This window comes from Euleptes europaea, chromosome 18 (genome assembly GCF_029931775.1).
Source record: "Euleptes europaea isolate rEulEur1 chromosome 18, rEulEur1.hap1, whole genome shotgun sequence".
NCBI classification, from domain to species: Eukaryota; Metazoa; Chordata; class Lepidosauria; order Squamata; family Sphaerodactylidae; genus Euleptes; species Euleptes europaea.
The window spans coordinates 8,817,699-8,845,440 of NC_079329.1; the positions used below are offsets into that span (position 1 = coordinate 8,817,699).

General features: G+C 48.9%; 1 protein-coding gene across 1 annotated transcript; it reads left to right on the top strand.

The window, feature by feature from the left end:
* Positions 1-27,241, top strand: SETD1A (SET domain containing 1A, histone lysine methyltransferase). Its single transcript, XM_056863350.1, has 19 exons — positions 1-52; positions 1,300-1,452; positions 6,127-6,222; positions 7,121-7,391; positions 7,512-7,618; positions 9,053-9,273; positions 9,393-10,473; positions 12,043-12,945; positions 14,161-14,340; positions 15,188-15,275; positions 15,954-16,087; positions 16,384-16,459; positions 17,285-17,560; positions 18,450-19,907; positions 21,075-21,244; positions 21,675-21,785; positions 22,977-23,096; positions 25,710-25,847; positions 27,068-27,241. The coding sequence occupies exons 2-19, from the start codon at positions 1,315-1,317 to the stop codon at positions 27,239-27,241; spliced, it is 5,742 nt and encodes a 1,913-aa protein (XP_056719328.1). The 5' UTR covers positions 1-52; positions 1,300-1,314.
* The last annotated feature ends 501 nt before the right edge of the window (positions 27,242-27,742 follow it).

Consider the following 27,742-nt stretch of genomic DNA (forward strand, 5'->3'; position numbering starts at 1 on the left):
CTCCATTGCATTTGGCCAGTAGCTAAAACACAGAAGAGATAATCCATAACAGGTATGATTTTTTTGTGCCTCTTTCTGCTCTGAGGTGTATTCTGGTTAGTGCCTTTTGAACATGTTCCTTATGTATTGGGCATCTTCAAAAGGAAACAGATATAGCAGTCATTTTGGAAGGAGACATTTCCAGACTTGCACTGCTGTTTGATTATTGCAGCTTAGTTATTTTTCTTTAGGGCCAATAGAAGGCAGAATACAAACAAGTGGGAGAGCTGGATGTGTTAAAGCAACAGTCTTCCAATAGCTGTAAAAGGCTAACAGGAAGAAGGGGAGAAAAATCACTTTGAGGACAGGACAAGAGGGAATGGGCTCAAACTTAAGGTCATTTTCAAAAATTTTGCTAACAGAAAAAGACAGCTTCCAGGAGCTTGTGGAATTATCTTCTTTCAGGCATCTCCAACAGAGATGCTGGTCAAGCATTTGCTTAGGTTACTTGTATTTATAGGAATTTTTTCTTCCAGAGGAGGACATTGAAGTAGAGATTGCAACTCTAAGATTCTGCAGTCTGTACAGGTTTTTTTTTTAATTACCTGGGTCATGTTTCCTCCAGTCTTAACAGTGTTTTGTATGATTTTTTTCTCCCTGATGCCACCACCTTGTTTAGCTGCTTGTGCCAACAACAAAGCCAGGGTTTTCTGTACTGTACACTAAAATTTAAAATGTTGCATCCTGTATAAATTACAGAAACGGAGCTAATTACTAGGACATGGGTGTCAATCATAAAACCCGAGTGCTGGATCCAGCCCCTTGAGGGCTCTCATCCGGCCCTGAGGCAGCCATCCCCCCTTGTTCCCAATCTGGGCTCGCCAGTCCGCTGTGGGCTCACAAGCCACCTCCCCCAGTTCTTATGTTCTTATGTTAAGGTGTCAATTATCAAAAACAATTGAATAAAAGAAAATACTGTAAGAATGTTATTGTTTTAAACATGTTTGTATTTTAAGTACAAAATAAAGTTAAAAATAATTTCATTACTTAGCTTTGCCTTTGTCTTCTATAAAGTTTGTATCTCTGGTGCCAGACATTAAATTTTATGGGACACTTGGCCTGGCCCAACCAAGTGACATTTATGTCATATCCGGCTCTCGTAACAAATGAGTTCGACACCCCTGGTCTAGAGGGTGACTGTTCTTTATGCGAGCGCATCGGTCTCAGAGTTGGCCATGATGGGGCTCCTGCGCTTTATGATCTTTTTTTGCAGTGAATAACTTCAGTTTTCTTTCTCTTGTTTAATTTCCACCCGTGCAGTGTAAATGAGTCAGAATGGATCAAGAAGGTGGGGGTGAATTCCAGAAAACCCCTAATTTTCAGTGGAGAAACTACAAGCTCATTGTTGACCCGGTGCTGAAGCGGGCCGCCCACAAGATCTATCGCTACGATGGGGTGCATTTCAGCCATAATGTGAGTGGACAAAACTGGATTTTTATTTTTATGGGGGAGGAGAGGATTTGGAAGATTTCCGTTGAGGATGTAATATTCCAGATGTAATATCCACGTACCTTTCAAAGCATCTATTTTCATATTCGTCGTCCAGGTTCCAAGATCTTTGTTGTGCTCTGTGCTTCTGTGGACCACAAAGTCAAGGGTAGTGTTCCCTTGGTTGTCGGATGTGCCATATTGTCCCCAAGCCATTACCTTTTCTGTTGTGCTGCCGCCCAGTGTTCTGTTTCCATCTTTTGCGCCATTCTACATTAATCCCTCGAAGTTAGAAAGCTTTTCACATCTCTGACTGAGATTGATGCCTTAAATTTTGCCGCACACTTTTGAACAATTGAATCTGTAATACATATTTTCCCCTGGCCTAGCATTTTAAAAAATGTCGAACATGCATAGTACTATCCAGGAGCTTGACAACTGAGCTCTAGGTGCTGGCAGCCACTGGGAGGAACAGAAAGTTGCATAGACTGGATAGAGGAGGTTTATGGCTTATGAGGCAACTGTTGAGTGACTGGAGGTTCAGCAGGTGAAATGACAAAGCTGTGAACAAAGGGTCAAGGTTTGCCTGAGTTCATGAACTCATAGTGCTGTCCATTCAGCTGTCCACCTTTTTTCCCTTTGAGTACATTCTCGGAAGAGTTAAGAATATTCCAATCCCAGTTGGTAAGGCCCATTGGGTTGTATCCATCAACTACTTTTCCACTGATGGCAGAGCTTTTCACTGGCACAAAGAGCCTCTTCAGCCAGCAGAAAGCGCCTTCCACTGGAAGAAAGCTCAGCAGAATAGTCATTTGATACAGCTTACTGAAATCAACAGGATCGTAAGAGTCTTAACTTCCTTTAGATTGTGTCTACAGATTTTAGGTTTCACTGTCTTTAATATTGGGATAAACCAAAGAATAACATTGGATGTTAGAAGGTGCTATAGATAATGGGTGGTGGGGGAGAGGAACATTTGGTTAGGGCATTGCTTGTATAATGTTGAATATTGTAGGCCTCTTGGTGATATCTAGTGCCATTTATTCAAAAGGAAGGCAACTCTGAATATAAGACAACCCCCTTAAAATTTATTATATGCAAAAAGATATATTTACTGGCCATAACAGTAATTTGTATGCGAATGTAAGGTAACCCCCTCCTTTTTTATGGCATAACTGGGGGGGGACTAGTCTTGCCTTGGAGTAAATACTTGTAGTTTGTCCATATCGTTGTTCATAATGGCTTTTATAGCAAATGGGAAGGTTCACCGCAGACCACACAAAATTTAAACAAATCACCGTTAGCCCACATCACTTAATTTGTGTTGTTTTAATATCAGTAAAGATGCTTCTCTTTTGTTGTTTGTTTAAAGTCGCAACTTGTTCTTCATTTAGAGCTATGGTTAAATTTTTCCAAAAATATTTGATTCCCCTTCAGAATTTTCTCAGGAGCGACTGTAGCTCTTGTCATAAATAGTACAGCATCTTGTAGGGGTTGCCTAGCTAACAGCACATTCCTGAGGAGAAAAGTCCTCAGGAGGCCAGGAAGGGGCTGCGCCAGCGTTGGGATCCCCATGCCGGCGTCGGGGCTACTTATGCCAGTGTAAGCGGCCCCAACGCCGGTGGGGAGGCCTGGACGCTGGTCTCCCGGAGCTGCCGCAGCAGCGCCACCCCAGGACGTTGACGGGGCCTTCCGCTGGTGTCCCACTGGTGTAAAGGCCTGCGCCGGCATTCCGGGGTGCGTTCCGGCATCCCGGGGGAGGGGCTGCCTGTAGGCAGTCTCCTGTCCCCTTTTGCCCTGGGTACGCCAGCGGGGAGAAGAGCGAGGCTGCTTTTTAAAAAAAGAAAAAACCTTTGAAGGGCTTTTTCGAGCTTTTCGCAGCTGTGGAATGGCTTATGAGACACCACGGCAGCGCCTCCTCTCCGCCATCCCCGGCCGCCAAAAGCTCAGGAATGGGCTGTTAGAGCATTTCCTTTCTTAAATGTTGGCTTGCATCTTTTGCTCCGCTGCTTGCTGGTTGCGGTATTTCTGAATTTAAGCGGAACTGGTTTTTGTTGCACTGTAAGGCCATTCCTCTTGTAATGGAATATTGGAATTGCAACTTTATTGGAATTAGCTTTACTGAAATCAGTGTTTTAATACCTGCATAGAACGTTGAGGATCAGGGTGTTGTAGCGACAGGCCATCCTTGTGTTATTTATTTCATAGGCATGGTTGAGAGGGATTTTGAAATAGCCCGTTTCAAAGGACAACCCCCCCCCCCCGGGCCGCCAGACCACAATAGAATTTGATTTTCAAAAAGCGGAATTAACATTGCTTTCTGTCATTCTTGACCAGCTATTTGCAAAAATTCTAATGCTGACGTCCTAAAGTACGCATTCTAGGGAATGAGCCCCATTCAGTTCATTCAGCTCAGGGTTCTCTTTTGAGTAATCATGGTTCCTGTCACGCTGAGGTATTCTTACTGTATAAAGAATACACGTTTGGCACTGCGTTCTACCAATGAAATATGCACAAAACCAAAAATGCTCTGTGTATCACTGCACAGAGGGTTGCAAAAAACATGAACTGCTCCCCTCCCCTTGAAAATATTCAGCAGCTTAAAAGGGAGCTGGGTCTCCTTTAGTTCACTCTCCCCCCCCCCCCGTCTTCCTGCACAGTTTGGCACCCATGCTTAGTTTCACTTTCTTGAAGACAGCGAGTCAGTTTCTGTTGTAGATGTTGCTTGGGGGAGTGGTCAAACAAAGCAACAGAAGCGGTGGTGACCAAGCACAACACTTCAGCTCTGTGCAGAGCTTGGATGCAGGTGGTGGGGAGAGAGCAGGTACTGTGATCGGTACAGTGATAGGTTCCTAGTGTGAGATTTTGGGGTTTTTTTGTTTGTACAAGTATGGGTGACTGTGAGGCCTGAGCTTAAAACCCACTTAGTAAACACTGTATCATACCCACCATTGCCTAGTTTGTTAGTCGCATTTTGGTTGGACGTGTTCAGTTTCATTTAAATCAGTTATTTCCAAATAGTGGAGGCTAAACTTGAAAAGTAGAGATCGGCACGTTGGCTAGCGATCCAAGGTCCATGCACATGCCTTGGCTTGTCTCTGCTGCTGTAACTAATGGCCTGTGTAGCACTCAGTTAATTTGCAAAATGGTTTCAAGTCTTAGGGTTGAATCCAAAGATGCCATTCTGCTCATGGAAGGAGTCCTTCTGTTCACCTTCAGATCCAGCCCTCTTAACTCTTTGAGGAAAGGCCACTGTTGTTGCTAATGTGCGAATGACTAAGAGAAAACAAATTGCTTGTTTCTGTTCAGAGAGTCCCTGGCAGGCATGGGCTTCAGTTTGGGATATCCAGATTCAAGTCCTGCTTTCTGTCCACTGCACTGGCATATACAGGTTGAGCATCCCTTATCCGGACTGCTTGGGACCAGAAGCCGTCCGTATTTTGGAACATTTTGGAATTTTTGCATATACATAATGAGATATCTTGGGAGTGGGACCCAAGTCTAAATACGAAATCCATTTATGTTTTATATACACTTTATACACATAGCCTGAATGTAATTTTAAACAATATTTTTAAATAATTTTGTGTACACTGAACCATCAGAAAGTAAATTGGCATGCTGCTTGAGGGCCTGGGAATAATGCCTCCATGCCAGCTCAAAAAGTCTGGTTTTTGGGTCAGTCCGGATATTGGATGTCTGGATAAGGGATACTCAACCCTTATTGCTTTCCCCCAGCAGTAGCCTCCAGTATAGCTTTCTAACTGTGGACCTACATACCCTCCTTCCGCTTGTACTCTGGGAGTGCATTAAAAAAGTATAACAGCTAGATTCGAGTACATAGAATCATAGAGTTGGAAGGGACCACCAGGGTCATCTAGTCCAACCCCCTGCACAATGCAGGAAATTCACAACTACCTCCCCCCACACACCCCAGTGACCCCTACTCCATGCCCAGAAGGTGGCCAAGATGCCCTCCCTCTCACGAACAGCCTAAGGTCATAGAATCAACATCAGTAGAGACCAACAAGATTTTCAGGGTATCAGCTTTCCAGAGCCAAAGCTCCCTTCATCAGATACCACTTTGAGAGCTTTGACTCTCGAAAGTTTATACCCCGAAAATCTTGCTGGTCTCTAAGGTGCTACTGGACTTGAATCCAGCTCTCCTACTGCAAACCAACACAGCTTCCCTCTGAAACCATTAAAAAATAGTTTAACTGTGCGCCCAAGCTGCTGCTGAAGAAGGTGAATAATAACCACGTGTCTTGCTTGCACAGATCTTTAGTGTGGTAGTGGCTTTTCCGTTACAAAACCCACAAACTATGGACTTGGGAGTCTATAATATTCCATTGGCGTTTACAGTACATTGTTTTTCTTCAAACATTGTTTTTGTTTTTTCTTATTTTCCTTCAAGAAGTTTCACAAATTCCAGCATTAACGTATTCATCCCAGATTGGGTCTCTTATTATATTTTGGTTGGAAGAGTTCTGGGTATGATCCTTTATGCTGATGGCAGTATAGAGAGTCATAATGAACAGCCATGTCCCCAGAAGTATTGTGGACCATAACCAGAGGAGGACTGACCTGCCATGACATTTGTTTTCCTTTGAGGGTTTTTTAATTGCTACTGCTGTCTGACAAAAGACTTGTGTTCTCAAGGATTCGGGCTATGCCCCTGTGGGAGAACTGCGGGATCCCAGGCACCGGATATGGTCCAAAAACAGAGACCTTTCCCTCCCTGTCCCAAAGTTTAAGGTAGGTTGAACTCACCTGACTGTGTATCATTGTTCTGTAACATTTCCAGTCCCCAATATGATGAGAATGATATCAGTGCCACAGCTGCCTCTCTCTTGGTGGCCCACTAAAAGTTCAGGAGTGGCCAAGTGTACATGAATGTAATTATGTGTCACATTGGGAGTTAGCATGGTGTAGTGGTTAAGAGCAGTGGTTTGAAATGGTGGACTCTGATCTGGAGAACCGGGTTTGATTCCCCACTCCTCCACATGAGCGGCTGAGGTTAATCTGGTGAACTGGATTTGTTTCCCCTCTCCTCCACATGAAGCCAGCTGGGTGACCTTGGGCTGGTCACACTCTGTCAGCCCCAGACTCAACCTCCAGAATGAACTTGGCAAATTATTCTGTTAAGCCTAATCTGGATCAATTGCTTTGGTTGTAGAATTTAAATGGACAGAAAAAATCAAGGGTTGTTCCGTCTAGATATTGATAGAATGGTAGAGGAAAGAAACAACGTACACTTGAGGTAGTTTGTTCAGTGGGATGGTGGGAGCAGGGCGTTGGACGTTTGGACAGAACCTGTGAAACCTCTATGCCTGGAGTGTCAAATATAAGGCCCAGGGATTAGATACAGACCCCTGACAGCTCTTATCCAGCCCGTGAGCCTGCTGAGGCAGCCCCTGGCAGCAAGGCCTGGCCTGGCAAGACCAAGTGGCATTTATGTCATATCCAGCCCTCATAACAGTTGAGTTCGACACTCCTGCTCTATGCCATTATTGTTTTTCTGAACCTGCTGCCTCCAGCATCTTTGTGAGCTTCTCCATACTGTCGTTAGGACGAGATGCTTTTCTCCGTTGTCGGTGGGAGGGGGGAACCCCACTTCCGCTCCTCATCCCTTCTGTTTTGGTCTTTGCCCCAGCTGGATGAGTTCTACGTGGGCCAGATCCCTCTGAAGGAGGTGACCTTCGCCCGGCTGAATGACAACATCAAAGAGCCTTTCCTGGCCGAGATGTGCAAAAAATACGGCGACATTGAGGAGATCGAGATCCTTTACAATCCCAAGAACCGCAAGCACCTGGGCCTGGCCAAAGTGCTCTTCACCAGCACTCGGGGGGCGAAGGAGACAGTCAAGAACCTGCACAACACTTCGGTCATGGGCAACATCATCCATGCCCAGCTAGACATCAAAGGTAGCTGCTAACGCACCTGCTCCCTTGAGACTGTTCCCTCTTGCTTCTGGTCTTGCCGCCCTGCTTCACAGTAGGGGCCGCTTCCATTAACAAGCTTCTTTCTTCCCACTCCCCCATTAGGCCAGCAGCGAATGAAGTACTATGAGCTGATTGTGAATGGCTCCTATACGCCTCAGACAGTCCCCACTGGGGGCAAAATGCTGAACGAGAAGTTCCCAGCGGACTCGGTAAGTAGATGCCGCGTTCTCAGGAAGTGGACGCTCGGAGCCAGCGTGGTGTAGTGGTTAAGAGCGATGGTTTGGAGGGTGGACTCTGACCTGGAGAACCGGGTTTGATTCCCCACTCCTCCACGTGAGCGGTGGATGCTAATCTGGTGAACCGGGTTGGTTTCCCTGCTCCTCCACATGAAACCATCTGGGTGACCTTGGGCTCGTCACAGCTCTGTTAGAGCTCTCTCAGCCCCACCTACCTCACAGGGCGTCTGTTGTGGGGAGGGGAAGGTGATTGTAAGCCGGTTTGAATCTCCCTTAAGTGGTAGAGAAAGTCGACATATAAAAACCAACTCTTGTTCTTCTGCTGCTTCTGCTTTAAAGTCTTCCAAAGCCGTTCCTCGCCCTCTTTTCCACAGGGCATCTGTTCTGTTGGTTCTGCCGTGCAGACATCTGGATTGTGGAGGTGGAGATGATCTTGTTTTCGGGCCAGAGGTCTTGAACTTAACTGGTCTTCTGGTCTTGGACAGTTAAATGATTGGACAGTTAAATGATCAGGCTCCACATTATTGTGTAAATGATCCACAGGAGGATGCCACGATCCCCCCCCCCCCGTAAGGCCATGCCTGTTGGTTAATCCCCCTCTAAGAACAAAACTAGCCATCCTTCCTGAGAGTCAGCATGGTGTAGTGGTTAAGAGTGGTGGTTTGGAGCAGTGGACTCTAACCTGGAGAACCGGGTTTGATTCCTCACTCCTCCACGTGAGCGGCGGAGGCTCATCTGGTGAACCGGGTTGGTTTCCCCACTCCTCCACATGAAGCCAGCTGGGTGGCCTTGGGCTAGTCACAGCTCTCTTAGAGCTCTCTCAGTCCCACCTACCTCACAGAGTGTCTGTTGTAGGGAAGGGAAGGTGATTGTAAGCTGGTTTGAGTCTTCCTTAAATGGTAGAGAAAGTCGGCATATAAAGACCAAGTCTTCTTTTTCTTCCTTCAGCTATGACACTGTGCCCCACCCATGCCTCTGTGGCACTGTATTCAGAGCCTAATTGGCTAGGCTTCTGCCACCAGCTCAGTGTTCCCACAAAAGCTGTCTGGTGGGGTCTTCTTTTAGATATTTGCATTCTTTGCATGTGGAGTGCTGTTGCTGTTTGTGGCACTTCACTACAGTTGCAGACAAAGCCCTTGTTCTCACTCTGAGGAGGAGGGCCTTTTGAATCACCCCAATGTTTCAAGACATCCTCCTTACCTCAGAGCAGAAGGAACACTCACGGTAAGTAATCCAAAGTCTGTTCTCCACTTGTAATGTTAGCTAAAGATCATTAACATAAGTTGGTTGCATTCGGAACAGGCAGGAGTGAGCATGACCGTGCAGCGACTTATGCTGCATTTCAGCTGCAGGTGAGAAGATGCCGCATGAGGGCTGAGCCGCTCTCCTTTCCTCTCCTCTTTATAGTCGGAGTCTCAAAGGCGCCACTCAACTGACTCCTACCTTGGGAACGCAATGCCTTCGACGCCTGGCAATGGCACGCCCTGCTCTCAGGACACCCCCTATTCCAGCGGACGGCAAGACACACCTTCTTCCTTTGGCCAGTACACGCCGCAGTCATCCCAGGGAACTCCGTACACCCCTCGGGGAGGGACACCTTATTCCCAGGATTCTGCCTACTCCAGCAGGTAGGTCGTGCTGGAGAAAGGGTCATTTGGGAAAGGGTTGTGTCCGTGACCTAGCCTCCCTTCGGGGCAAGCTAAGTGGGAGAGGGCACTCATGGAGTTTCTTCTTCTTCCTCTCCAAGGCAAGGGACACCCGGCTACTCTACTTACCAGACAGAATCGACATCGTACAAATCCCGCCGGCACGAGAACAGTTTTTCCGACTCCTACAGCCGGCGGCATTATTCCTCTTCGTCGTCTTCATCCTCTTCGTCGTCCTCCTCCTCTTCTCACTACCGCAGCAACGACCATCACTACCCGCCCTTTAGTCAACAGTTTGACGGCGGCAGTGCTGCCGCAGTGGGCAGCAACCGGTACCAGCGCCATTCAACCACCTCAGAAGGGCGCTCTTCTTCCTCTTCCTCTCACCGCTCCCACCAAAGAGAGGACTCTGGCTTCCATTCCCGGCAGAGGGAGCGCTCCCAACGGGATGATCCTACCCCTTCCTCCACCACCGTTGTTACCACCGCGGCTGCCTCCACCACCACCACCACCACCACTCCCCCCTCTTCCTCCTCCTCCTCCTCCTCCTCCTCCTCTTCCTCTTCTTCATCGGCGGCAGCAGCATCAGACAGCGCTCCGTTTCAGAACAGTCATGCTTTCACTCAGCAGAGTGCTGAGCTCTTCCCAGCACCCAGCGTGCTCTACCCAACTTATACAGCCACTCCGGAGCCCTTCTCCTTACCTTCCGAATCCCACCCGGTGGACCAGGATTACCGGCTGCTCCCCACGGCCGAGACTTTTGCTGCCAACTCCCTGCCTCCCACGGAATTTCTTGCTCAGGAATCTAAGGAGAACATCAGCCCTGCTGTGACGGCAGCTCTAGGAGTTGATGACCAGTCACATTCTCCCACCACGCAGACCTCGCCGGCTCGGTCAGGCTCTCCGGCCCCCGAGACCACCAACGAGAGTGTCCCTTTTGCTCAGCACAGCAGCCTGGACTCCCGTATTGAGATGCTGCTGAAGGAGCAGAGGTCCAAGTTCTCTTTCCTAAATTCGGACACGGAAGAGGAAGAGGAGGAGAAGGGAGGGGCCCCCAAGGGAGGGGAGCCGCATGGACCCTGCACCCCACCACCACCCCTCCCGGTCAGTTTTGAAGATGTGGTACCTGTGTTGGACATGGGCTCCGGAGCAGAATCCCCCAAAGCAAACGGGCAAGACAGGGTAAGATTGTGGGATGTGGAGTCTCCATTTTTTAAAAAAATCTAAAATTCTGTGCATGAAGGACATATGGGGGGGAGTTACATACTGAGGGAGCTGGGAATGTTCAGTCTGGAGAAGAGGAGGTTGGGGGACGTGATTGCTCTCTTTAAGTATTTGATGGGCTGTCACTTAGAGGAGGGCAGGGAGTTGTTCCTGTTGGCAGCAAAGGATAGGATTCGCAATCATGGGTTCAAATTGTGGGCGGAAAGGTACCGGCTGTATATTAGGAAAACTTTTTTTACAGTAAGAGTTGTTCAACAGTGGAATCAGCTATCTAGGGAGGTGGTGAGCTCCCCCTCACAGGCAGTGTTTAAACAGAGGCTGGACAAGCACTTGTCAGGGATGCTCTAGGCTGATCCTGCGTTAAGCAGCAGGTTGGGCTAAACGGCCTGTATGGCCCCCTCCAACTCTATGATTCTATGTAAGTTGCATTTCTTGGTGATGAAAAGTGCCGCCATGTCACAGCCAACTTACGGCAACCCTGTAGGGTTTCCAAGGCAAGGGATGTTTCTGAGGTGGTTTGACATTGCCTGCCTCTGCACAGCAACCCTGGGCTTCCTTGGTGGCCTCCCCATCCAAGTGGTAGCCAGGGCCGACCCTTCTTAGCTTCCAAGATCTGATGAGATCAGGCTTGCTGATCCCCTCCCCTGGACAAAGCTTGTGCAGTGAAGCGAGTAGGGGCTTTTCAAGACAACAAAGCTGTCACCTGGCATCTTCCCCCCCCCCTTTTTTGGGGTCTGTCGACACGTTGCTTGGTTAGCTCTATTTTTCTATAATTTTTAACATTTAGGGAAGCATGTGAGACCACACTTGGAATACTGTGTACAGTTCTGATCACCACACCTAAAAAAGGATATTGCAGAGCTTGGGAAGGTGCAGAAAAGAGCAACCAAAATGATCAGGGGACTAGAGCAACAGCCCTATGATGAGTGGTGAACCCACTTAGGGCTGTTTAGCTTGAAAAGAAGGCGGTTAAGGGGAGACGTGACAGAGGTCTATAAAATTATGCATGGTTTGGAGAGAATAGACAGGGAGAAGCTTTTTGCCCTCTCTCATAATATTAGAACACAGGTTCATCTGCTGAAGCTGGAGGGTGAGAGATTCAAAACAGGTAAAAGTAAGTAATATCTTCACACAACACATAGTTAAATTGTGGAACTCCCTGCCCCAGGATGTGGTGATGGCTGCCAACTTGGAAGGCTTTAAGAAGGGAGTGGACATGTTCATGGAGGAGAGGGGTATTCATGGCAGCTAGTTAAAATGGATACTAGTCATGATGCAGATCTATTATCTCCAGGATCAGACCCTATTATATTGGGTGCTATGGAACACAGGCAGGATGGTGCTGCTGCAGTCGTCTTGTTTGTGGGCTTCCTAGAGGCACCTGGTTGGCCGCTGTGTGAACAGACTGCTGGACTTGATGGGCCTCGGTCTGATCCAGCAGAGCTTTTCTTATGTTCTTATGTGTCTGATCTTGTAAAAGCTGACCAATTGGTTCACTCTGTCTCTCGCTCTTTGCTCCCCAATTAGGCATCTCAGCAATCGTCAGGCGAAGACATGGAAATATCAGATGATGAAGCAGAGGTGGAGCCCCCAACCCCTGTGGCAGGAGTATCTGAGCCCCATTTTTCTGTGATGTCCTCAGCCCTGGGCCACTTACCACTGGGTGTGTCCTCTTTCCCTTCCCACCACCGGCCGGAGCCGCCGCTGCTACCCCCCGCCTACCCTCTACAGCCCCTCATGTCCGTCACCCTTCCCCATCTGGCGGCCAAAACCCACTCGCTGTCGACCTACGGCCAGGTCGGGCCACGACACGCACACCGCCTGTCAGACTTCAGGGGGCGGGCGGGTGTGGTCTCTGGGGGCCGAGGTGCCCCCCACATCTATGACTTTGTGAACTCTATGGAACTGATGAACCGACTGGGCAACCAGTGGGGTGGGATGCCCATGTCCTTCCAGATGCAGACGCAGATGCTGAGCCGCTTGCAGCAGCTCCGCCAGGGCAAAGGCCAGTTTGAGGACCCTTTCTCCTACCACCGGGAGGCGGCGGCTTCGTTCTGTGGCCGGCCTCTCTACGGGCACGGGTACCTGATGGACCAGGGGGGTCGCCACTTCCAGCGAGACCAGCTGTTCATGCCGCAGCCATCTGCCGTGGGCGCTTCGGAGCAGCAGCATTCCGCAGAGCAGCCCCCTCTGCCGCCCCCACAGCACATCCTTGATTTCCGGGCGGGCCAGTGGGGGTACCAGGAGGAAGCGGTGCCGCCCCCGCCTCTCCCCAAGGACCCCCACGCCTCCGTGGTGGACAGTGTCCTCTCCACGCTCATGCAGGAGATGAAGAGCACCATGCAGCGCGACCTCAACCGCAAGATGGTGGAGAACGTGGCTTTCAGCACTTTTGACAAGTGGTGGGAGCGCAAGGAGGAGAAAGCCAAGGTAACACGGGGGAGGGGGGGGACGCCAAGCCCCCAAGCCCCAAGAGGGATGTGGGGCCCCAATAAGTTTGAGAAAAAGAAGGGGGAGAAACCTCTGATAGGAAACTCAAAAGAGTTTCCGTCTAGACATTAGGAAGAACTTTCTAGCAGTTAGAGCGGTTCCTCAGTGAAACAGGCTTCCTCGGGAGGTGATGAGCTCTCCTTCCTTGGAGGTTTTTAAGAAGAGGCTAGATGGCCATCTGTCAGCAATGCTGAGTCTATGACCTTAGGCAGATGATGAGAGGGAGGGCATCTTGGCCATCTTCTGGGCATGGAGTAGGGGGTCACTGGGGGTATGGGGAGGGAGGTAGTTGTGAATTTCCTGCATTGTGCAGGGGTTGGACTAGATGACCCTGGTGTTCCCTTCTAATTCTTATGATTCTATGAGACTGAGGAAAAAATGTGCAAAGCACCAGAGGTTACAAGTCATTTATCTAATCACTTGTAGCTAGTTCAAAGTTTTACGAAATAGTAATTACAACAAAGGTCCAAATAAATTGCAAAACCTGTATTACCGTATACAAATAATGTGGAAACGCAAAAAGCAAAAGTGTTGATAATATAACATAAAACCACAACAGTGACAGGTTTGTCGGGATACTAGCCGGCAAACCTGTCAGTGTTGTGGTTTTATGTTATGTTATTGTTTTTGCTTTTTGCGTTTGCTCATTATTCGCATACCGTAATACATGTTTTGCAATTTATTTATTTGAACCTTTGTTGAACTTACTGTTTTGTAAAACTTTGGAGTAGCTACAAGTGATTAGATAAATGCCTTGTAACCTCTGGAAAAGGCAGTCATGCTGGGAAAAGTTGAGGGCAGCAGGAAAAGAGGAAGACCCAACAAGAGATGGATTGACTCAATAAAGGAAGCCACAACCCTCCATTTGCAAGATCTGAGCAAGGCTGTCAAAGATAGGACATTTTGGAGGACTTTGATTCATAGGGTCACCATGAGTTGGAAGCGACTTGGTGGCATTTGGCACACACAACATACACACAGCCTCTGGTGCTTTGCACATTTCTTTCTCTGTCCCAATAAGTTTGAGGCCAAAGCCTCTTTTTGTGCTTACTGTTTCATGCGTGCTGTTTTGGAGCGTGCTGCTCTCCCCCCACCTCCAGCCCCAGCTTCCTCTCCTGTGTCCACTCACCAATTTCTTGGCGTTGTTACCTGCAGCCTTTCCAGAGCACTGTTAAGCAGCCAGCCAAGGAGGAGGAGAAGGATAAGACCAAACTGAAAGACCCTGCCCTGCTGTCCCTGGTTGACTGGGCCAAGAGTGGCGGTACCGGCGGTAGCCTGGAGGGGTTTGGCTTTGGGACTGGCTTTCGGGGAGTTCTCAGGCTCCCGTCCTTCAAGGTGAGGTCCTGACGTTGGGGTGGGCGGCGAGTAGGGCTGCCAGCTCTGGCTTGGGAAACGCCTGGAGGTTAGGGGAGCCAAAACTATAATAAGTCAAAATCGCAAGGACGTTATTGAAATGTGCAATAGATTTAAATGTAACTTTCACATATAAATAATGTTGAAGACGCGAGGAGAATCCAAAAGGTACAACACGATTCCAAACAAATCAACATAGTTGCAGATGTCAACTCAGTTGCAAACGAAGCTCAGTTCCAAGCAACCAACTCAGTTCCAAGTGAAAAACGGTCCTCTAGAGAAGTGATTTCCAAAGTGGGCAGTACCACCCCCAGGGGGGGGATTACCTAGGGGGGCACTATGCGGCAAGCTGGCAGCAGGGGGGCGCTAGAGGTGGGCCCCTTCAACTGCGTTGTTCACTAATTTACAATAGATAGAGCTATGGCACCATGCTGGCAAATTTGGTGGAAACTCATAATTTTTCCTCAGACTTTGAAAAGCTGGTCCCACTGGATCAAGTCCATCAATTCTGTTGAATAAATTTCAAATAAAAAAGTTTTAATTTGATTTTGAATAGATGTGCAATTAACTGTTACCGCTTTGAATTTTCTTGTTACTATCTTCTTTAGTGAGTCATGCAAACCCCTATTTTGAAAAATGCTTTTTATAGGATAGGGTAGGGGGGCGCTGGGGTTGAGTTTGTGGAATCAAGGGGGCAGTGGCCTGAAAAGGTTTGGGAACCACTGCCCTAGAGGCACTCTAGAGTTGGAACTGAGCAGGTTGGCATTTGGAACTGTGTACTTTCTGAGTACCTCTCATCCCAGGGAGCTCATCGCTTTTCTGATTGCAGGTGAAAAGGAAAGAGCCGTCTGAAATCTCAGAGGACAGCGAGGTGAAGGAGCCCCGCCCATCTACTCCTGCTGAAGAGGATGAAGAGGGTAAGTTGCTTCATCCCCTGGATTCGAGGGTGGTTTTTAAATGTCTGTGGTGAACTGACAAGAACATGTTTTGTTTTGAATTTTGCACACATACCTTTAACTATAATGCTTTATAATGCTTATAATAATTATAATGCTTTAGACAAAAGTCCAAACAGAATACAGATAAAACCCCCTGCAGATTGGGAAGATACAGTAATATTCCATTTGGATTGTGATATTACAAAGTCTACTAATTAAAAGCAGTTTTGATCATAAGCACTTCTGTGAGAAATTGAGCCACCATCTCAGTTATTTCAGGAATTGAATCATTCAAAAGAAATTGACATTTCAGTTCATTGTTCAGAGATCATTTGGTAGCTAGTAGAGTAGATAACCATCTTTCACGCGTACATTCATATAGCGGACATTCTAGAATTATACTATCAATGGTATCTATTGAGTTAAAATTACAGGAGCATAAACGTTCGTGCCTTGGAATTTGGGAAAATCTACCAGAAAGCATCTTAGATGGAAAAGCATTTACCCTAGCCAATAAAAAAGCTCTATGATGTGAAGAAGCATCCAAAGTAGAAAGATAGCTAGCCATTTTACCTTTATGATTAGTTAAAACAAGCATAGCAGGCTAGCAAATATACAGTTGTACGGGGAGGAACTTTTGTAATTTCAATTTTGCAGGTAAGCCGTCCTCCCAGATACCCAAGGTGTCCAAGAGGGATGATGAACGAATCAAGGGCCCGGGAAAACGGCGGAAGCTCTTCTGCCTGGACAGCGAAGGAGAGGAGGCATCCGATGACTCGTCTTCTGAAAAGGTGAGTTGTCACATTTCAGCTGTACCTTTTAACATCTAAAATTACCTGGTTCCAGCAGAGACTTGCAGCCAGAATTCTGTATAGGTGAGGTTTCCTTTATATTCTGCTCACAGCTCCACTCCTGCTGAGCTCATTCTCCAACCCCGAAACTCACTCTACTGCTGAGCCACAGCCCCTCCCCTTCTTCCTGTATACTTCCCTGTGTTATGTGATGTAAAAATTCAGGTCCACCAGGAATTTTTTTTTTAAAGATCCGGCACTTGAAAAACTGTCTATGGCTCTGTTCTCAGGAGGAGGAGGAAGAAGAACGGCGAAGGGAAGAGGAGGAGGAAGGTGCCAGAGAACGTAGCAGGAAGGGCAAGGAATTGGAAGGTATTTCCCCCGTTGCCTGTGCAGTTGATTTTTGTGCAGTGGATTTGAGGATAATCAGCCCTGCTCATTGGGATGCGGGAAGGACAACAAGAATGTGCCTTAACCATAATAAATACTAGAGGATAAAAAATAGAGGTATGATAGCTGGGAGAAGCTATGGCACCATGCTGGCAATAAATAAATAAATTTGGTGGAAACTATCAGAATTTTTTTCCAGACTTTGAAGAGCTGGTACCGCTGGATCAAGTTCATGAGTTTTCAACTAAAAAGTTTTAAGTTGATTTTGAATTAATTGTTACTGGTTTGAATTTTTTTTTGTGTTATTATCTTCTTTAGTGTGGCATGCAAACCCCTATTTTGAACAGTGCTTTTTATAGGATAGGGTAGGGGGCGCTGGGGTTGAGTTTGTGGAACCAAGGGGTGGGTGGTCCGAAAAGTTTGGGAACCAGTGGCTGTGTGGTTATAACCAAGGCTCTCTAAAATCAGCACATAAATATGTAGGTTGAGCCAAATGTGCATAATTCCTCTTGGTACAATTTCCCACTTTCTGCATAATTCTGATTTTCCCTGGTCAGTGAAGCCCCTCTTAACCATGGAAAGTCTTGTTCAGGTGTGACTCCTGGGCCTCTTGAGATTTCATCATATGTTGGGCCGATGACTTTCATGCATAACTTTGCAACCATGAGGGCTAGAAACGTGCCCCATTCATAAATAAAAGCTTGAGATAGATGCTCGGAGAACAAAAATTCTGCGCCCAAACGGATGCAGAATCTTGCTGTTCATTCAGCCCAATTTACGGTTCCCCCCCACTTTTTCCAGATGAAGGGGACAGTGATGCTTCCTCCAAGTATTCTCTTTACGAAGAGTCTGACGAGGACAGCGACAGCACTTCTGACTCTGAGAGCAGCTCTTCCTCCTCGTCTTCCTCATCCTCGTCGTCGTCCTCCTCGTCGGATGAGGAGGCTGAGAGCATGGAGGAACTGGACGAATCGGCCATGGACAGCTGTCCGGCCCAGCCATTGCTGGGCCCAGAAGAGCGAGTGCAGCAAGCAACCGATGCTGAGCTGGTCAAGAAGAAACCAGATGCGGGGGGCATCCAAGGTGAGACATGCGGCCTCTGCCTGTCCTGCCTGTTCTGCAGAGGAGCTGAACAGGCATTGCCGGGGCAGGTGGGAGTGATAGCAACCGGAGGTTTAACAGTTGCTGAACTGTGGAGGCCTCAGAGAATGGTGACATTCGCCTTAGCCAGCTCCAGTAATAAAGGGCTTGTTCCAACACATGTTGCAAACAGGGGTGTCATCCAATTGAGGAACTCTTAGTCAATTAATGTGAGTTCTCATAGGAACATAAGGCCATGCTGGATCAGGCCCAGGCCCATCAAATCCAGCAGTCTGTTCACAGAGTGGCCAACCAGGTGCTTCTAGGAAGCCCACAAACAAGACGACTGCAGCAGCATTCTCCTGCCTGGGCTCCACAGCACCTAATATAGTAGGCACGCTCCTCTGACACCATAGAGAATAGGTATGCATCGTGACTGGTATCCATTAACTCCCCTGATGGAATGGCATTTAGTCTAGCCAACATAAATAATCATCTGTTTTGTGGGATTGTCAGAAAATCAAAATACATCAGGAGAGATTGATGCAAGTTTAGACCTAAGTATAGAGGTGAGCATACTCTGCGTGCTCTTATTGTAGTACTTCTGAAGTCCAGTTTTTGCAAGCAGCTCAAGATTGAAGAAAGAGCTGCCGATGACCCACAATCCTTTAGGTCAATAAGAGAGATTCTTAAAGACCGGATACAACATTCAACTAGTTTACTCCACGGGGTCTGGTAAGAGTCAGCTTTAAGTAGGTGTAAATATCCATTCGCCTCCGTGGAGAAATAAATTAAGTCTGGGTTCCTCTTGACACAGTGAGTAGAACCTCAAGAACGTAAACGATCCACCCAGGGCCGTATGTCTAATACCCAGTTTATCTCACTGATGCAGGCCATGCGGTGGAGGAGAAACCTGCTCCTCCGGAGGAGAGCCGACCAGTCCCACCACCAGAGGAGAAGGGTGCTGGAGCGGTGTCCAGGGCAGAAGAGCGACCTTCCTCACCTATCCCACTCCTGCCTCCGCCCAAGAAACGCCGGAAAACGGTCTCCTTCTCTACTGCCAGTGAGGATGACTCCGTGAAAGGGGCCTTGGAGAAGCTGCCTGACCTGGCTCCCCCGGCTCTTCTGCCCCCTCCTCCTCCTCCTCCTCCTGCCCCCACAGAGGAAGCACAACTCCCATTAGTGCCTGTGGAACCCACGCTGCCACCCCAAGTGCCCTTAACCTCAGACACCCCGCCTCCAGTTGCCTCCTCCCTGCCTCCGACGACATTCCCCTCCAGGCCGACGGTCGCCACCGGCCGGAAGCGGGAGCCCCCGAAAGCCAGCCAAAGGACAATCAGCAACCTGCCTGCTGACCACGCCTCCATGGTGAAATGTTGGTCGGACGAGCTGCATCTGACCAGCCGGTCCCGGAACCGCTGTCGTTCTCGGAGCTTGTTCTCTGAGCCCCCGCGGGCACCGCCGCCGCCCCCCCCAGAAGAAGACAAGCTGCACATGCGTGAACGGATGGGGGCTTCCTCGCTGCTGGAGCTGGCGAATCAACCCAACCTGTCCGTGCTGGCAGACGTGGCTCTCAAGATGCCCGTCGGGGCGGGCAGCGAGGACTCCGAGGCGACGGAAACCTCCGACGAGGCCGAGGAGCCCAAGGCCCCACTGCCTCCTGCGCCGTCCATCGAAGTCAGCAGCATTCTCCTGGAGCATAACTATGCCATGGCCGTCCGTGTGGCACCGGTGACTGTTCCCCGCAAACCGGATGAGGGGCCCTCAGTGGGCTCCGCTGACCTGCTGCGGGTGGATTTGTACAGCGAGCCCATGGGGGAGGTCTTGGAGGCTCCAGAGGTGGTGGTGGCGGATGCCAGCGAGTCCAAAGCTGAACCGGAGGTTGGCGACCTGGTTGCGCTGCCCCTGCCGCCTTCCCTGCCAGCTGAGAAGCCAAAGGCGGCCATCCCGGAGCAGCAGCAGGCCAAAAAGCCGCATCCTCCGTGGATCAAGGAGGAGGCCATGAAAGACTTGGGGCTGTTACCGTTCGGGCCCGAGGATCTGTTCCCTTCGGAGAGCGAGGAGGACGAGGAAGAGGAGGAGGAGAGTGCCGACAGTAGCGACGAAGGGGAGATCCGCAGGAGATCCCTCCGCTCCCACTCGCACAAGCGCTCCCCGGCTCTGCCCCCTCCGCCGCCTCCCGTCTTCGAGACACGAAGCGAGTTTGAGCAAATGACCATCTTGTACGACATCTGGAACTCGGGGCTGGACTTGGAGGACATGAAGTACCTGCGGCTGACCTACGAGCGACTGCTGCACGAGGACAACAGCACGGACTGGCTGAACGACACCCACTGGGTCCACCACACCAATATCCTTCCTGGGGGAGCGAATGTAGTTTGGGGCGCAATCGGCACTGCGATCTCGCTTGTGGTGTTTGTGTATTGCTTTAGAGACTCTAATCTGGTGAACCGGGTTGGTTTCCCCACCCTTACACATGAAGCCAACTGGGTGACCTTGGGCTAGTCACAGCTCTCGTAGAGCTCTCTCAGCCCCACCTACCTCACAGGGTGTCTGTTGTGGGGAGGGGAAGGGAAGGCGATTGTAAGCCGGTTTGATTCTTCCTTAAATGGTAGAGAAAGTCAGCATATAAAAACCAACTCTTCTTCTTCCACTCACGGCCCCTTTTCGCCCGAGACATTTTTATGCAACCCTGGGTATATAAGGCATATAAAATAGGTATACAAATCAAACATTTACTCATAATAAATTGTAAGGCGATTGTAAGCCGGTTTGATTCTTCCTTAAGCGGTAGAGAAAGTCGGCATATAAAAACCAACTCTTCCACTCACGACCCCTTTTCGCCTGAGAAATTTTTATGCAACCCTGCGTATATAAGGTATATAAAATAGGTATACAAATCAAACATTTACTCGTAATAAATTGTAAGGCGATTGTAAGCCGGTTTGATTCTTCCTTAAGTGGTAGAGAAAGTCGGCATATAAAAACCAACTCCTCTTCTTCCTGGGGGGTTAATGTTGCCATCTTCTGGGCATGGAGTAGGAGTCACTGGGGGGTATGTGGTGGTTGGGAGGTAGTCGTGAATTTCCTGCATTATGTAGGGGGTTGGACTAGATGACTCTGGTGGTCCCTTCCAACTCTATGATTGGAGAGTCAAAAGCTCCCTTCGTCAGATACGTCTAAAATACAACAACCTTTAAAAACACAGGGGCCAATGCACTGAACGGTATTTAAAGAGTCTTTCAGTTTCTGGAGTGGTTTGGTTAGTTTTTGAGAGCAAATTGTCTCGAAGTGGTGGAGATGCCGCTGGGCTCCGCCCCTTCAGTCAGTTCCCTCCAGGAGGCACAAGCTCTGGTTTTCCTAGGGAAAGGGGATGGCTCCCCTTGTGCCCGACCTCTCTAAGGTGGGAAAATGCGCTTTGGCCTGACTTACAAAAATGACATTGGGCTCACGAGCAGTTTCTCGCATTGCTCTTCCCACACTGAGTCCATTTTTTTCCTTAGCCACCCGCCTCCACTCACAAACATTGCAAACCCCAAGCGGAAGCGGAAGTCATCGGACCTGCGGGAGCACCAAACTGGCTGTGCCCGCAGCGAGGGATATTACCACATCAGCAAGAAGGAGAAGGACAAATACCTGGACGTCTGCCCGGCTATTGTGCAGCAGCTGGAGCCATCTGATACACAGGTAACGTCCGAAGTATACTTCTCCCTTCCCCAAGCAGCTAAGCGTGCTTATTTTGGAAGTGCGGGTTTGATGTGTTTACCTGCACTAAAATGAAAATAATGCAGATTCTACCGCAAGGTAATCCCGATTCTGTGCCTAGAGGAGCTACATTCCAAGTCCTTTTATCAGGTTATCAGGTTTATTGTACACCGCCATAGGCCTTTACAGTCTAAAACGTTACTATGAGTTAAAAATGATAAAACTAATAATAAAATACGTCCGGATGTGATGTCACCCCATGGGTCAGGAATGACCCGGTGCTTGCACAGGGGACTACTTTTACCTTTTTACCGTTTTAGACTCCTTAAGGTAGAGAAAAGTGAGGTGTAAAAACCAAGTCTTCTTCTTCTTCCTTTCATTCATTTTTAACCAGCTCCTCCGTCTTTCCCAGGGTACCAACCGCATCCTGTCGGAGCGGCGATCCGAGCAACGGCGTCTGCTGAGTGCCATCGGCTCTTCTGCCATCCTTGATAGTGATCTTCTGAAGCTGAACCAACTGAAGGTAGCACACAATTCCTTTAAAGAGAATGAAAAGAGTGGAGCAGAAGAAGCCTGTGATCCCTTGGGAAATTAAGTATCATCTAGCTCAGTCAAGCCACATTTTAAAAAAGGTTGAGGCTTCCTAGATAGAATTCAGGGTGTCCCGAGGGCTGTTCAAGTGGGGCTCCTTTCCCCGTAGCATTTTATCACCTTAAGGAATTAGAACTCTGCTGTTAGAAGTGAAGATGGGGAAGGGTTAGATGGGACATATGGGGGTGGGGTGCTAGGATAGTGTAGAGATATCAGAGGAATTGGGTCATCGAGACTGGAGAGTCCCTGCCTTGTTAACTGCCATGACCTGTCTCTTACCCTGTGGGTTTGTACATTTAGCAGACTCCCACATTTCCAAAAAGGGCCCCAGATGCTTTAGATGACATCTTTCCTTGTTGGTAAAGGAGCAGATTTTAGTGTTGGTCGGAAATCTTCAGACAGAAAGGTTATCGTGCCGCACGTCTTTCCGACTTTCTCTGAAACAGAGGACTAATGACGTTTGGTCTCAATGAGAAGTTAAATGAGACTCGTAGAAACTTGTGACCAGGCTGTTAGTGGGGGGCAGCTCTCTCTAGGGGACTCCCCTTTGCCCCCCCCATCTGCCCATGATGGTGAATGAGACTCTTGTGTGTGTGTGTGTGTGTGTGTAAAGTGCCGTCAAGTCGCAGCCAACGTATGGCGACCCCTTATGGGGTTTTCATGGCAAGAGACTAACAGAGGTGGTTTGCCAGTGCCTTCCTCTGCATAGCAACCCTGGTATTCCTTGGTGGTCTCCCATCCAAATACTAACCAGGTCTGACCCTGCTTAGCTTCCGAGATCTGACGAGATTGGGCTGTACCATGCTGCCTTCCCTCCTGAGAATCTTGAGGGTGGGGGGAAGTAGATTTGATGCCAGTACGCTTTTAAAAGTCCTACGAGAGCACCGAAAGAAAGGGAGGAGGAGGAGGAGGGAGGAATTGGCAAGCTGGCCAATACATTTTAAAATCTGACTCCTAATAGGAGGGAGATGGCAGAACTGGCACTGGGTGGTTCTTGGGACAACTTCGGCACATGCGAATGATGTGTAGCCTTGGGCTTCCATGCCTCACAGTCGAAACCGCAAGCCTTTTTCTTTCCCCACCCCCGTTGCTCTCGTTGTGACCATCCTCCTCTTCCCTGTAGTTCCGCAAGAAAAAGCTACGATTTGGCCGGAGTCGAATCCACGAGTGGGGCCTCTTTGCCATGGAGCCAATAGCTGCCGATGAGATGGTCATTGAGTACGTGGGCCAGAATATCCGGCAGGTGAGCAACTGTTGAACGAGGCTGAAGAAGGGGCTGCACGGGTGCTGTCTTGGGAACTCATCCCACGATTGTGGGAAAGACTCCTTCACTGTTGTTCAAGAGCTGTCCCTGGCTTACTTGGAGCATTTGCTTTCAAAGCAAGGTTTATTTCCTGACTTCCTTGATAGTCTGCCAGTCTCACTGAGAACTCAAGGTGGATTGCACCATTAAAAATCAAAGCACTAAGGACATCTTTTCAGGAAAGAAAATCCCCTATGCCTTAAAGAAGAGGAAGAGTTGGTTTTTAAATGCCGACTTTCTCTACCACTTAAGGAAGAATCAAACTGGCTGATAATTGCCTTCCTTTCCCCTCCCCGTAACAGACACCCTGTGAGGTAGGTGGGGCTGAGAGAGTTCTACGAGAGCTGTGACTAGCCTGGCTTCATGTGGAGGAGTGGGGAATCAAATCCGGTTCTCCAGATTAGGGTCCACTGCTCCTAACTACCGCTCTTCACCATAGAAGAAGGGCAGCAAAATCTTGCACTTGAAGTATGGCAGGTGCAGTGGGAAGGAAGAGTTAACTAAAACAAGCTAGTGTGGTGCAGTGTTTAGCATGTCAGACTACAGCTGGGGAGACAGGGTTCAAATCTCTATTGTACCATGAAGTTCACCGGATCACCTTGGGTCAGTCTCTAGTTCTGAGCCTAACTGCCTCATAGGGGTGTTGTGAGGATAAAAGGTGGGGGCAGAACTGAGCTCTTTGCCACCTTGAGCTCTTTGGGGTAACTTGGAAAATCAAGTACTCTAAAAAGTAAGCCTGGGATTGGTGACTTTGCTTACCGAAAGCACACTTTCCCCTTTTGGGATAGGGTTTTGTATACTCGGAAGCGTATGCAGACAATCAACACTAGAGGGTGCTGTGGAAATAGCATAGAGCAAAAAAGCCTTTTCAACATTGCCTTGGGTGGTCTCAGTTATTCCCAGGAAAATTAAATTCCAGCCCTTTTTTAAAAAAAAGTCCCTGGAGGGCAGGGCACCTTCTCTGAATGATGGTCTTCGGTCCCTGCTCTAATCCATTCCCGTATGTGAGCCTTCATGAAAGATCCCTGGTACAATACCCTCGGCTCGTTAAGTGTAGTGAATGGCCACAACAGGCCCTTCTCTGTTGTTGTGCCTGGAATCCGAAATGCTCTCCATGCGTAACGTTTTCCTGGTGCCAAACCTGACGAGGTTCTGTCCTTTACCCAGGCCTCTTCTTGAGCTTCATGTTTGGTCTCACGTTCTTGTCAGTTCTGGTATCCTGACGCTTTATGCTGGCCCAACTTGTCTGTCTTTGTTACCTGTTGTACCTATGCATGCTGCTATTTGGTTTTTACGAAGATGCTGCTAATCGGCTTTAAGATCATTTCTATGGCTAGTTTTTTCCCCCCTGAAGCTATTATACAATGTTCTTAATGTATTTAACAGAGTGCAGAATGTGTGTGTTCTAAATCAGGGCTTCTTAAACTTTCTCCATGCTGAGAGCCAGCGTGGTTAAGAGCGGTGGTTTGGAGTGGTTGACTCTGACCTGGAGAACCGGGTTTGATTCCCCACTCCTCCACCTGAGCAGCGGATGCTGATCTGGTGAACTGGATTTGTTTCCCCACTCCTACTTACGAAGCCAGCTGGGTGACCCCCTCAATCAATATCTCATCTCTTCCCCATTCCCTGCCCCCAAAACTGCCAGTGGTACAGAGGAAAAGTTAAGTCAGAGTTGCCTAGCACTTTACCAGCTGAGAGCGGGGCATGCTTAGCCGCCCTCCCGCACCAGCAACACCATTTTCCCCCTCAGCCCTGGGGTAGGGTTTCAATCACGACTCCTCTCGTGCCACGAGAAAGCGCAGTGAAGTCAGGGAAGGGGAAGGGAAGGCGATTGTAAGCTGGTTTGATTCTTCCTTAAGTGGCAGAGAAAGTTGGCATCACCTGGTGGAGTATGTCTATCGTTATCTTTTCCCTCGCAGGGGAAAAGAAGGGGGACTGTCTCACAGCCCCCTAAGGGGGGGGGACAGAATCACCCACCCCCCACACCTGATTACTACTTGTCTCCCGATGGGAGTGGAGGAAAGGTTCGCCTCACCAAGGTTTCCCGCTTCGGTCACGCCAGCTCTCCTGTGAAGGCGCCGGTTCCCCCCTCTTCTCCCCCCTTCCCCTCCCCCTCAGAACGCCAGAGGGTCGCTGCCCGCCACCACCCCTCACCTTTCCCACGCTCTCCCTCGCTCTCCCAGCCGGAGGAAACCGCACAGCCAAACTGCTGCAGAGCTCTACCTCACGGGCGGCACGCATGTGCAAGAGGCCATTTCCCCATCCTCTCCCGACCCGTTATTTCACCATCGCTCCACCTCCTGTAAGGGGTTAGGAGAAATGTTCGAGCCTGCTGCAATGCCTCCCATGTGTAGGGAGCTGGGAGGAAGTGACCTGTCGTTACTTCCTCCCAGCATTACCTTGCGGCTGCAATTTTTTAAAGGGGCCGGGTTGAGGACCCTGATGGGACGGATCTGGCCCGTGGGCCGTAGTTTGAGGACCCCTATGCTAGGCCCTGCAGCTGCCGCTTGCTCTCTTCCCGACTGCCACGGCCCTCTTCATTTCCCTTTGTAGATGGTGGCCGACATGCGTGAGAAGCGGTATGCCCAGGAGGGCATTGGGAGCAGCTACCTCTTCCGCGTGGACCACGACACGATCATTGACGCCACCAAGTGCGGCAACCTGGCCCGCTTCATCAATCACTGCTGCACGGTGAGTGGGGGAAGGGGGTGAAGGACCCGATTCCCCATCGTCTGGCTTTTCACTGATGGTCATTCCTGGTCTGTTCTCATTCAGCACACTTATTTACGCAGTCTTGTCAGAGAACACAGCGCTTTAGAGTAACACGCAAAACTGCCTGGGGGGAGGGGGTGACCCAAGTCCCTGCCCCAAGGAACGTGCAACCTGATGTATCAGCATTACTCAGGTAAACTTTGAGGTGGGCCAGCTTGCTCCCTAATTTGTGTAATGCTATAAGAACATAAAGAAGCCCTGCTGGATCAGACCAAGGTCCATCACGTCCAAGTTCATGGAGGATAGGGCTATCCATGGCTACTAGTCAAAATGGATACTAGTCATGATGCAGACCTATCGTCACGTGTTTCGGCCTATATGGCCTTCCTCAGTGGTCTATTTAAATCATATAAAAACATGCACACACATTACAAATATATTTACATGTACAGGCAATATACAACAGACCAGGCATGTAATAGGTTGTATATATTACCAATTACACCAACATCTGGTGGTATTGTCTTAGGTTTTTATGCTGGGCTGTATATGTCTCCCGCATAAGTTGTGTGCAAGTATCAACCTATTCAAACAGTGTGTCCACCAAGTGCCATTGTGCTATTTTAACGGGTTTTAAATAATTTTAATTCTTATATAGCGCTTCTAATAAATTATATAGTTTCATTATTTATATATTTTTTTTCATCCCACCCAACATTGGGTACCCAACTTCTGTTTTCCAGGTTGGGTTTTATTCCCCTCTTTTTTCTTCTACTGCAGACCTATCCTCTCCAGTATAAGATGAACATGTCTAGTATATTAGGCGCTGTGGAACACAGGCAGGATGGTTGCTGCTGCAACCGTCTTGCTTGTGGGCTTCCTAGAGGCACCTGGTTGGCCACTGTGTGAACAGACTGCTGGACCTGATGGGCCTCGGTTTGATCCAGCAGGGCCTTTCTTATGTTCTTATGTTTGTCAGGACCCTTTAACTTCACAAAGAATGGTTTTTGGCACCCTTGGCCTCTGCTAGGCTCACCCGGTGTCTGCAAAATGGAGCCTCCTCAGTTCTCCCGCCTTTCGGGGCGATAACTCAGTGAAACCGGGAAGAATGTTGAATGCTGGCAGTTCGCATCAAGCCGGCTTCAGTATTCAGCACCGCGGCCAGCTCACTTGTGTACATTTCCCCCCCTCTTCCTCAGCCCAATTGCTACGCCAAAGTCATCACCATCGAGTCCCAGAAGAAGATCGTCATTTACTCCAAACAGGCCATCAGTGTCAACGAGGAGATCACGTATGACTACAAGTTCCCGATCGAGGAGAACAAGATTCCCTGCCTTTGCGGCACGGAGAATTGCCGGGGCACCCTGAACTGAGACGAATCTCCCCCACCCCCCGCATCCCATTCATATTTATTTTGTTTGTGTCCCTCCCCCTCCTCCATCCGCACCCTTTAGTCGCTTCAGCTTGACTTCTCTCCTCGAAGGGTTGTGCTGGAGAAACTCGTTGCCCAAAGACACCCCCTCCAGACACCTTTTAGTTACCGCCTAATGAGAGAACATCTCTCCCATCCGGTTTCTGATTCACAAGAATCTCCCTTTTCTTCCTCCCAGCTAATCAGAAGTGCTTCTGTCCCTGGCAGCTGGCAGTTCTCTTGGTTTGTTTAGATTCATGGTTCCAGCTCCCAGTTTCTCCCTGGGAAAATAATTTTGCCTTAGAGAGAGAGAAAGAGGGAGAGAGAGTACCTGTAGATTTTGACTCCAGCAAAAGTCAGTGAGCTACAAACCCACTCCACCCCAGCTTGTAAAGGCCCAGGGATTACTTGTAGTTAATTCTAAAGTATCTTCTGGCTCTGCTCATGGAGTCAAGAGAACCAC